Below are 12113 nucleotides of genomic sequence, written 5' to 3'. Positions count from 1 at the left end.
GGGACGCCGCACAACCAACCGCTGCCTCACAAAGTTTCTGCGCAACTTTTCACTGAAGTGACGACTTCGCAAAAGACGTGCGGGACGATGCGTGCCAAGGACGCGCACTGCTGTCTGTGCGTAAAGGTGCTCTGAAGAGTTTGGACAAAGTCTGGAGAAAAAAAAAAGTGAAGCGAGCTTTCGAGGAACCCGACAGTCCAGTCCATCAGAAGCATGCCGCGCCCGGGCAGGAACACGTACAGCGACCAGAAGCCGCCGTACTCCTACATCTCCCTGACCGCCATGGCCATCCAGAGCTGCCCGGACAAGATGCTCCCCCTCAGCGACATCTACAAGTTCATCATGGACCGCTTCCCGTACTACCGAGAGAACACGCAGCGGTGGCAGAACTCCCTGCGCCACAACCTCTCCTTCAACGACTGCTTCATCAAGATCCCGCGCCGGCCGGACCAGCCCGGCAAGGGCAGCTTTTGGGCTCTGCACCCGAACTGCGGCGACATGTTCGAGAACGGGAGTTTTCTGCGGCGCCGGAAGCGCTTCAAAGTGAGCGGCATGCAGGCGTGCACGGACACGCTGGTGGCCAGCAAGCCGCAGGACGCCGCGCACTACCTGCAACAGCAGCAGGCCAAGCTGCGCCTGAGCGCGCTGCACGCCGCCGCACACCTGCCGCAGATTCCGGGCGGCTACAACCTGGGCCCGGTGCCGCAGCCGTCCGGCTTCAAACACCCGTTCGCCATCGAGAACATCATCGCCAGGGAGTACAAGGTACCGGGCGGGCTGGCGGCCTTCTCCGCCGGCGGGTACCCGCTCCACGGGCAGCTCACCCCGGCTTGGCCGCACGTGTACAGCTCTGGGATGATGGACACGGCGGCGCCCATCTCCATGGCGACCAGCGAGTACCCCACCTACGGCATGCCGCTCAAGACCCTCTGTCACGGCGGACAAAATCTCCCCGCCATCCCGGTGCCCATCAAACCCAGCCCGGCCTCGGTGCCCGGTCTGCACATCCCGGCATTCCTCGCGAACTCACCTCAGTCCCTGAGCCCCACGTCCCCGCAGGCAGCCACCGGTCAGAGCAGCCCCGCTGCGCCGGGGGAGGCGCTGCCCTCCGCGGCCTCTTCGGCGCTGCGGTCCGCCGTGGCGGTGCACTGACGGAACCGGGTCCGTTTTGACCCAAAACTGTGAGGCGAACTTCTTCTTCACCTCCAAAGCGGTGATCGATCCCTGTTCGTGAGTGTGCGCGTTCATCCCGCAAAGAAACAGCAGTTTGACCTCTGACCTTCAATCACGCTATTGTTGTGTGTGTGTTTTTTTAAAGAATTCATTTTTTTATTTCACTTTTTTAAATAAGTTTTGTTGTCCTTCCCTGCAGAGTTTCCACTGGGAGCCCAAACGTTTTCCTCACTGAAAGAAAATTCTAATGAATGATCTCTGAAGTTTCTCCTCTGCAAAAATCATACAAACAAAAACGATTTTCTAAGAGGAAATTTTGTGAAACCTTCTTTAATTTTCTTTATGTCTCCTTCAGATTTTCAAACTTTTAAAGTGTCTAACAATAAACAGCATTTTCATAGAATGTGAACAAACATCTAACAAACCAAGTATTTTTTGTTTCTTTATAAAAAATTCTGTCTTGTAATTACAGAACAGTCAGAAAAGGCTGATATCATTTATTTATGTCAGAGGTTCTGCTGAGGGAACGGAAAACACCAGAGATGTTTGATGCACTTTTTCCAAATGAAATATGGATTTTTTTTTTTTTTTTTTTTAATTGAGCTGTGATGCTAAAACAAGCTGCTGTCTGTTTATTTGTATGCTGCATGCTGTGGACAAAATTAAATCAGTGTTTGTCAGGTTTTTTGGGGGCTGAAATCATAAAGCATGAAGTCAGACTTTTGATTGTGTCCACTCATTAAAGCAAATACAATCACAGAAAACGATTTTAAAAAATTAATAATCATGTTTTTTTTGTTTTGTTTTGTTTTTTAGCTTTTCTGTCCTCACACTTCACCAGAAAACAATTTTCCTCACTGGATTTATGTGACAGCGGTACTTAATTTTATTTTAATCCAAAAGGACACACATGGGTTTAGTTTGGCAGAAATATTATCAATTATTGGAAATAATGTGATGATTTTAGTCACAATTGTCTAAAAAAAAACGAACAGCATAAAAGGACAAAGTGTTTTTTACCACAACATTAAAACAATTTTGATATTTTGTGGTGGCCAAGCGGTTAGAGAACTTACATCCAGAGTGGAATGGTCCCGGTTCAATACAACCACTGTCCATTCTCCATGTAATGTGCAGTGGCATCAGGAAGGGCTTCCGGTGTAAAACTTGTGCCAAATCAAGATGCAGATTCATATAAGACCTGCTGTGGCCACCAAGAAGCTGAAAGAACTTATTCAGGTTTTTAAAAATGCAACTAACACATTATCTTTTTAAATAATTCATCTTTTGGATAATTGTAGAATTAATGAGTAGTTCATAAAATATCAAAGTTTTTTTTAATCAGGTTTTGTCATCACAACATCAATAAACTTTCAACAATACAACCAGTTAATTTCCAAGTTAACTTAAAAAACTGTTTGTCCAATTTAACTCCTGAAATGAAGGTATCTCAAATGTAACAGTAAAAACAGTTTACTCCTGATTTAACCAGTTAATCTCTGACTGAACCAGGTAACACCAGATGGATCAACACAGTTTAAAACCAGTTTCAAGCAACTCTTTGTCTCTGAAGCAAACCTGGTCAGATCAAACCGCTTTCTGTCAAATTTAAAACTTTGAGTTAAACTGATTAAAGTTGTTTCGTCACATTTTGCTATTGTTTTAAATTTGTCAAAAGTTACAGTTATAATAATAATATCTAGATTAAACAAGTTTCAAAAAGAGGTTTACACAGTTTATCTGAAATAAGACAGAAAAGGTGAAAATCTTAAGCTGAAAGTCTTAATGTTTTCATGATAAATCATTAATTATCAAATTATTTTATTGTTTGTTGAAGTGTTTGAGAGTTATTGGCAGTGAGATCATGTGGTAAAACTGTTTGGTTTGGTTTTTCTTTTTGGTCCATGTGTCTCAGTTGTGAGATGATAAAATGAAAGTTCACAACCCCAAATCACAAAAAGTTGGGAAGGTGTAGAAAATGCAAATAAAAACCCTGCAGGTTTTCTTATATGTATTTTGACCTTTATTTCATTTCAGACAGAATGAAACAGATTTTTATTTATTTATTTTTGTGGTCAGATTCATTTCATTTGTTTATATTCATCCATTGCTACATTTCAGGTTTGCAACACATTTTAAAAAAGAAAAAACAAATCTCTGGACTCTAAAGCATTTCCCACTTTGGAACGATGGCGTTCCTTCTCACAACTCGTGAAAGATGTTTTGGTGTTGAGGACACCAAGTGATGAAATGTTTCAGGTGTTATTTTGTCCCGTTCCTCCTGCAAACTTCGTAGATGTGTGACAGTAAATTGTTGCATTTTTCCTTTCAAAATTCTGCACACATTCTTCGAACAGGTCAGTCGAGCAGCCATGTCTTTGTAATGTGCGTAGAATGCGGCTTTGCATCGTCTTGATGGAAAATGCAGGGATGTCCCTTGAAAATATGTTATCCTGAAGGTAGCATATGTTGCTGCCAAATCTCAGTGTACTTTTCTGCATTAAATCTGCCGTCACGGAGTGTAAATGACCTTTGACAAGGACACTGACACAAACACAGACCATGTCAGGCCACAGCTTTTGGACCTGTTGCTGATAACAGTCTGTATAGTCCTTTTTGTCTTTGGTCTGGAGCACACAACGTCCATTGCTTCCAAAAAACGATCTGGAATATTGAGTCATCCAACCAGTATGCATGTCTCCACTGTGTGATGGTCCAACACAGTTACGGTGTAACAGGAAAGTATTCACAGCGCTTCACTTTTTCCATATAGTGTTATTTTACAGCTTTATTCCAAGATGGAGTACATTTTTTTCTCCTTAAAAGTCTACATACAACACCCCATAATGACAATGTAAAAAACGTTTTTTTTCATGTTTACATATTTATTTTTTAGAAATTTATTAAAAATAAAAACCTAATAAATCACATGTCCATGAGTATTCAGAGCCTTTACTCAGTACTTTGTTGCTAGACCTTTGGCAGCAATTCCAGCCTCAAGTCTTCTGCCACAAGCTTGGTGCACCTATCTTTGGGCAGTTTGGCCCATTCATGCTCCCGTCACGAAAATGGGGTGCTTTTTGTGACTTTATTTTACTATTTATAATCCTCCCCCTTCTCCTAACTCTAACATAACCATAGTGTAAGTGTCTCCCTTCCCCTAACCCTAACCCCCCAGAACCCCCCTGTCACCCCATATTTTGTCCCCCTGTCACAAAATGAATTTGTGGCCCTATCATGAAAAATGCACCATTTTTGTGTTGATATCACAAACTCATAGGTTAATCGACTTCTCATAATGCCATCACAAACTGCAGTGAGACTGGGTTGGATGTGGAGTGTCGCTGCACAGATATTTTCAGATCTCTCCAGAGATGTTCAGTCGGATTCAGGTCTGGACTCTGGCTGGACCACTCAAGGACATTCACAGAGTTGTCCTGAAGACACTCCTTTCATATCTTGGCTGTGTGTTTAGGGTCATTGTCCTGCTGAAAGATGAACCGTCGCCCCAGTCTGAGGTCCAGAGCGCTCTGGAGCAGGTTTTCATCCAGGATGTCTCTGTACATTGCTGCATTCATCTTCCCTCAATCCTGACTAGTCTCCCAGTTCCTGCTGCTAAAAAACATCCCCACAGCATGATGCTGCCACCACCATGCTTCACTGAAGGGATGGTGCCTGGTTTCCTCCAAACATGATGCCAAAGAGTTCAATCTTTGTCTCATCAGACCAGAGAATTGTGTTCCTCCTGGTCTGAGAGTCCTTCAGGTGCCAGCTCTAGAATGAGTCCTGGTGGATCTGAACTTCTTCCATTTACAGATGATGGAGGCCACTGTGCTCACTGGGACCTTCAAAGCAGCAGAAATGTTTCTGTTCCCTTCCTCAGATTTGTGCCTCCAGACAATCCTGTCTCAGAGGTCTACAGACAATTCCTTTGACTTCCTGCTTGGTTTGTGCTCTGACTGTCAACTGTGGGACATTATATATAGACAAGTGTGTGTCTTTCCAAATCATGTCCAATCAACTGAATTTACCCCAGGTGGACTCCAATTAAGCTGTAGAAACATCTCAAGGATGATCAGTGGAAACAGGAGGCACCTGAGCTCAGTTTGAGCTTCATGGCAAAGACTGTGAATACTTTTAGTTTTTTATATTTGTAATAAATTTGCAAAAAAAAAAAACCTCGAAACTTTCTTTACATTGTCATTATGAGGTGTTGTGTGTAGAATTTTGAGAGAAAAAAGAATGAATTTCATCCATTTTGGAATAAGGCTGTAACATAACAAAATGTGGAAAAAGTGAAGCCCTGAATACTTTCCGGATGCACAGTACCTCAGAGCCCAGAGAAGCCAATGTCACTTCTCTCCAACATTAACACCAGGCTTTGTTTTTGCATAGTAAAGTTTTAGTGGTATTTGTGAATGTAACTCTTTACTGTTGTGCTTGTCAAAGGTTTTCCAATGTGGTTATAACAGCTATTGATGAATGACTGCTCTTGATGCAGTGTCATCTGAGGGACTGGAGATCACAGGTGTTCAGCTAAGGCTCGCATCCTTGCTCTTTTTTGTATTATGCACTGTAGAGGGAGAAATATGCAAATCCTTCCAATCTTTATTTGAGGAATATAGTTTTTAAACATTTCAATAATTTTCTCACACATTTACTGACAAACAAATCCTCTGTCCATCTTTGTTCCTCAAACACTCAGCACTTTGTGGACACAGCTTTTGCTCAGAATCATGATTACAGTCCACTGTTGACATCACAGGGATGAAATTACATGATTTTTTTTTTTTTTTTTGGTTCATAATGTGCATTGTAATAGAAAAAGAAAGTGGAAAAATTCACTCTACTGTACTGTTGTGACTAAAACGAAGCTGAGCCAAAAGGTGAAGCTGTCCATCTACTGGTCAATCTTCATTCCTACTCTCACCTATGGTCATGAGGGTTGGGTCATGACAGAAAGAACTAGATCGCGGGTACAAGTGACTGAAATGGGCTTCCTCAGGAGGGTGGCTGGTGTCTCCCTTAGAGGTAGGGGGAGAAGTTCGGTCATCTGTGGGGAGCTCAGAGTAGAGTCACTGCTCCTTCACATTGAAAGGAGCCAGCTGAGGTGGTTCGGGCATCTGGTAAGGATGCCCCCTGGGCGCCTCCCTAGGGAGGTGTTCTAGGCACGTCCACCTGGGAGGTGACCCCGGGGTGACCCAGGACTAGGTGGAGAGATTATATCTCCACACTGGCCTGGGAACACCTCAGGATCCCACAGTCAGAGGTGGTCAATGTGGCCCAGGAAAGGGAAGTCTGGGGTCCCCTGCTGGAGCTGTTGCCCCCCGACCCAGAATGGACAAATCACAACGTTCTTTTTGTGTTTGCATTTATTTTATGTTATTACTTATTTTCACTTTTGTTAGTGTCCCAACTTTGTCTGATGTGGGGTGCAGAAGTCTGGACACTGTAAAGTATATTATAATAATCCACCGTGAAGTACACAAAAGTAAAGTTAACTAACAGAACACAAGCTGTCTTACTTTTCATTTTAAAGTGATGTTGTGCGATGACTCAATCTTAAATTCAGACTCAGGTGAAATTTCCACTAAGTTGAGTTACAGCAGAGATAGAAATAACAGAGATGGAGTTTGTGATGAGGAGGGTGATGACATCATGACACCATCAGCCCCTCATGGCCTGTATGAGGGAAGACGAGCAGAAAAAAGACATTTACAGGAGTCAAAGAACTAATATACACTCAAGAAAAATATAAATGCAACACTTTTGGTTTTGCTCCCATTTTGTATGAGATGAACTCAAAGATCTAAAACTTTTTCCACATACACAATATCACCATTTCCCTCAAATATTGTTCACAAACCAGTCTAAATCTGTGATAGTGAGCACTTCTCCTTTGCTGAGATAATCCATCCCACTTCACAGGTGTGCCATATCAAGATGCTGATTAGACACCATGATTAGTGCACAGGTGTGCCTTAGACTGCCCACAATAAAAGGCCACTCTGAAAGGTGCAGTTTTATCACACAGCACAATGCCACAGATGTCGCAAGATTTGAGGGAGCGTGCAATTGGCATGCTGACAGCAGGAATGTCAACCAGAGCTGTTGCTCGTGTATTGAATGTTCATTTCTCTACCATAAGCCGTCTCCAAAGGCGTTTCAGAGAATTTGGCAGTACATCCAACCAGCCTCACAGCCGCAGACCATGTGTAACCACACCAGCCCAGGACCTCCACATCCAGCATGTTCACCTCCAAGATCGTCTGAGACCAGCCACTCGGACAGCTGCTGAAACAATCGGTTTGCATAACCAAAGAATTTCTGCACAAACTGTCAGAAACCGTCTCAGGGAAGCTCATCTGCATGCTCGTCGTCCTCATCGGGGTCTCGACCTGACTCCAGTTCGTCATCGTAACCGACTTGAGTGGGCAAACGCTCACATTCGCTGGCGTTTGGCACGTTGGAGAGGTGTTCTCTTCACGGATGAATCCCGGTTCATACTGTCCAGGGCAGATGGCAGACAGCGTGTGTGGCATCGTGTGGGTGAGCGGTTTTCTGATGTCAATGTTGTGGATCGAGTGGCCCATGGTGGCGGTGGGGTTATGGTATGGGCAGGTGTCTGTTATGGACGAAGAACACAGGTGCATTTTATTGATGGCATTTTGAATGCACAGAGATACCGTGACGAGATCCTGAGGCCCATTGCTGTGCCATACATCCAAGAACATCACCTCATGTTGCAGCAGGATAATGCACGGCCCCATGTTGCAAGGATCTGTACACAATTAATTGGAAGCTGAAAATGTCCCAGTTCTTGCATGGCCGGCATACTCACCGGACATGTCACCCATTGAGCATGTTTGGGATGCTCTGGACCGGCGTATACAACAGCGTGTACCAGTTCCTGCCAATATCCACCAACTTCGCACAGCCATTGAAGAGGATTGGACCAACATTCCACAGGCCACAATTGACAACCTGATCAACTCTATGCGAAGGAGATGTGTTGCACTGCATGAGGCAAATGGTGGTCACACCAGATACTGACTGGTATCCCCCCCAATAAAACTGCACCTTTCAGAGTGGCCTTTTATTGTGGGCAGTCTAAGGCACACCTGTGCACTAATCAATCAATCAATCAATTTTATTTATATAGCGCCAAATCACAACAAACAGTTGCCCCAAGGCGCTTTATATTGTAAGGCAAGGCCATACAATAATTACGTAAAAACCCCAATGGTCAAAACGACCCCCTGTGAGCAAGCACTTGGCAACAGTGGGAAGGAAAAACTCCCTTTTAACAGGAAGAAACCTCCAGCAGAACCAGGCTCAGGGAGGGGCAGTCTTCTGCTGGGACTGGTTGGGGCTGAGGGAGAGAATCAGGAAAAAGACATGCTGTGGAGGGGAGCAGAGATCAATCACTAATGATTAAATGCAGAGTGGTGCATACAGAGCAAAAAGAGAAAGAAACACTCAGTGCATCATGGGAACCCCCCAGCAGTCTAAGTCTATAGCAGCATAACTAAGGGATGGTTTAGGGTCACCTGATCCAGCCCTAACTATAAGCTTTAGCAAAAAGGAAAGTTTTAAGCCTAATCTTAAAAGTAGAGAGGGTGTCTGTCTCCCTGATCTGAATTGGGAGCTGGTTCCACAGGAGAGGAGCCTGAAAGCTGAAGGCTCTGCCTCCCATTCTACTCTTACAAACCCTAGGAACTACAAGTAAGCCTGCAGTCTGAGAGCGAAGCGCTCTATTGGGGTGATATGGTACTATGATGTCCCTAAGATAAGAAGGGACCTGATTATTCAAAACCTTATAAGTGTTGTGAAAGTGTCGTGACACGGACCCACAACAGGGGGCGTTAATGAACGGACAATGGATAAGCCAAAAGTAACAATTTAATGTTGTGAATCGCACAACGATGTACAGACAATAACAATATGGTGGACTGTCAATTATACACAAAGTGACGTGTGGGCAGGCTCGACGATGGAAGACGCCTGGCGAGAGAAGAGCCGGGTCCCACACAGCTTCCACCACCAACGGAGCTGAAGAACACCGGAGCTGCCAAGCCCTGCGCCCCAGGTGGCCGCTGTCTTCAGCAGTCAGACCCGGTACTGCTGGCAGAGAACAAAGACAGTCCTGATGAGTGTGAGGTCGCACACTCAGTAATCCCACAGTCTGTATACAGTTAGGAGGGAAAACCTCCACCTCCGATCACACACTCGTGCAGCTCCTGTCTAACCACTTATCTGGTTGGGGTGTGAAGCGAAGCCGTCGCTGATCACACCAAACGCCAATCCCACAGATAAGGCAACACCCACAGGAAAACGGCTGCAAAGAAGTTCAGACTATTAGTCAGTGTTAAGTACAGCAGAGAATATCACCTGAATAGTAGCTGATTTCTCGGCGAGGAGGTGGAGTTGCAGTCCGGCCTTTATGGTGATGGTGATGAGATGAATGAGTGACAGCTGGTGCTGAGGATGAGTGACAGCTGTCACTCCCAGTGGCTCCAGCGCCCTCTCGTGCTTGAAGCCCGCACTCCAAGCAGGGCGCCATCTGGTGGTGGTGGGCCAGCAGTACCTCCTCTTCAGCGGCCCACACAACAATAAGTAAGAAGAAGAATTTTAAATTCTATTCTAGAATTAACAGGAAGCCAATGAAGAGAGGCCAATATGGGTGAGATATGCTCTCTCCTTCTAGTCCCTGTCAGTACTCTAGCTGCAGCATTTTGAATTAACTGAAGGCTTTTCAGGGAACTTTTAGGACAACCTGACAATAATGAATTACAGTAGTCCAGCCTAGAGGAAATAAATGCATGAATTAGTTTTTCAGCATCACTCTGAGACAAGACCTTTCTAATTTTAGAGATATTGTGTAAATGCAAAAAAGCAGTCTTACATATTTGTTTAATATGCGCTTTGAATGACATATCCTGATCAAAAATGACTCCAAGATTTCTCACAGTCAATCAATCAATCAATCAATTTTTTTATATAGCACCAAATCACAACAAACAGTTGCCCCAAGGCGCTTTATATTGTAAGGCAAGGCCATACAATAATTATGTAAAACCCCAACGGTCAAAACGACCCCCTGTGAGCAAGCACTTGGCTACAGTGGGAAGGAAAAACTCCCTTTTAACAGGAAGAAACCTCCAGCAGAACCAGGCTCAGGGAGGGGCAGTCTTCTGCTGGGACTGGTTGGGGCTGACAGTATTACTAGAGGTCAGGGTAATGCCATCCAGAGTAAGGATCTGGTTAGACACCATGTTTCTAAGATTTGTGGGGCCAAGTACAATAACTTCAGTTTTATCTGAGTTTAAAAGCAGGAAATTAGAGGTCATCCATGTCTTTATGTCTGTAAGACAATCCTGCAGTTTAGCTAATTGGTGTGTGTCCTCTGGCTTCATGGATAGATAAAGCTGGGTATCATCTGCATAACAATGAAAATTTAAGCAATGCCATCTAATAATACTGCCTAAGGGAAGCATGTATAAAGTGAATAAAATTGGTCCTAGCACAGAACCTTGTGGAACTCCATAATTAACTTTAGTCTGTGAAGAAGATTCCCCATTTACATGAACAAATTGTAATCTATTAGATAAATATGATTCAAACCACCGCAGCGCAGTGCCTTTAATACCTATGGCATGCTCTAATCTCTGCAATAAAATTTTATGGTCAACAGTATCAAAAGCAGCACTGAGGTCTAACAGAACAAGCACAGAGATGAGTCCACTGTCTGAGGCCATAAGAAGATCATTTGTAACCTTCACTAATGCTGTTTCTGTACTATGATGAATTCTAAAACCTGACTGAAACTCTTCAAATAGACCATTCCTCTGCAGATGATCAGTTAGCTGTTTTACAACTACCCTTTCAAGAATTTTTGAGAGAAAAGGAAGGTTGGAGATTAGCCTATAATTAGCTAAGATAGCTGGGTCAAGTGATGGCTTTTTAAGTAATGGTTTAATTACTGCCACCTTAAAAGCCTGTGGTACATAGCCAACTAACAAAGATAGATTGATCATATTTAAGATCGAAGCATTAAATAATGGTAGGGCTTCCTTGAGCAGTCTGGTAGGAATGGGGTCTAATAGACATGTTGATGATAACCCGTAAGTTGGAGAGGAAATGGCGTCTCACTAATTTAGAAGATCTTCACTTAGCCTGGCTACAGTGCTGAAAAGAAACCTGGGGTTGTTCTTATTTTCTTCAATTAGTGATGAGTAGTAAGATGTCCTAGCTTTACGGAGGGCTTTTTTTATAGAGCAACAGACTCTTTTTCCAGGCTAAGTGAAGATCTTCTAAATTAGTGAGACGCCATTTCCTCTCCAACTTACGGGTTATCTGCTTTAAGCTACGAGTTTGTGAGTTATATCACGGAGTCAGGCACTTCTGATTTAAAGCTCTCTTTTTCAGAGGAGCTACAGCATCCAAAGTTGTCTTCAATGAGGATGTAAAACTATTGATGAGATACTCTATCTCACTTACAGAGTTTAGGTAGCTACTCTGCACTGTGTTGGTATATGGCATTAGAGAACATAAAGAAGGAAACATATCCTTAAACCTAGTTACAGCGCTTTCTGAAAGACTTCTAGTGTAAAATTCACAGAGAAACTCACAGTAACGACCAGGTGGACGATAGATAATAACAAATAAAACTGGTTTTTGGGACTTCCAATTTGGATGGACAAGACTAAGAGTCAAGCTTTCAAATGAATTAAAGCTCTGTCTGGGTTTTTGATTAATTAATAAGCTGGAATGGAAGATTGCTGCTAATCCTCCGCCCCGGCCCGTGCTACGAGCATTCTGACAGTTAGTGTGACTCGGGGGTGTTGACTCATTTAAACTAACATATTCATCCTGCTGTAACCAGGTTTCTGTAAGGCAGAATAAATCAATATGTTGATCAATTATTATATCATTTACTA

At 43.6% G+C, this 12113-nt stretch overlaps 1 protein-coding gene across 1 annotated transcript; it reads left to right on the top strand.

Annotated features, from left to right (window-relative positions):
- Positions 1-201: 201 nt before the first annotated feature.
- On the top strand, positions 202-1175 carry LOC117501657 (forkhead box protein B1-like). Its single transcript, XM_034160594.1, has one exon. It carries the CDS (start codon positions 214-216, stop codon positions 1150-1152), a length of 939 nt encoding a protein of 312 aa, XP_034016485.1. The 5' UTR covers positions 202-213; the 3' UTR covers positions 1153-1175.
- The last annotated feature ends 10938 nt before the right edge of the window (positions 1176-12113 follow it).

The sequence above is a fragment of the Thalassophryne amazonica genome, chromosome 2, assembly GCF_902500255.1.
Source record: "Thalassophryne amazonica chromosome 2, fThaAma1.1, whole genome shotgun sequence".
Lineage (NCBI taxonomy): Eukaryota > Metazoa > Chordata > Actinopteri > Batrachoidiformes > Batrachoididae > Thalassophryne > Thalassophryne amazonica.
Note: the sequence above shows the minus strand (reverse complement) of the source record. Positions and strands in the feature narration are given on the sequence as shown.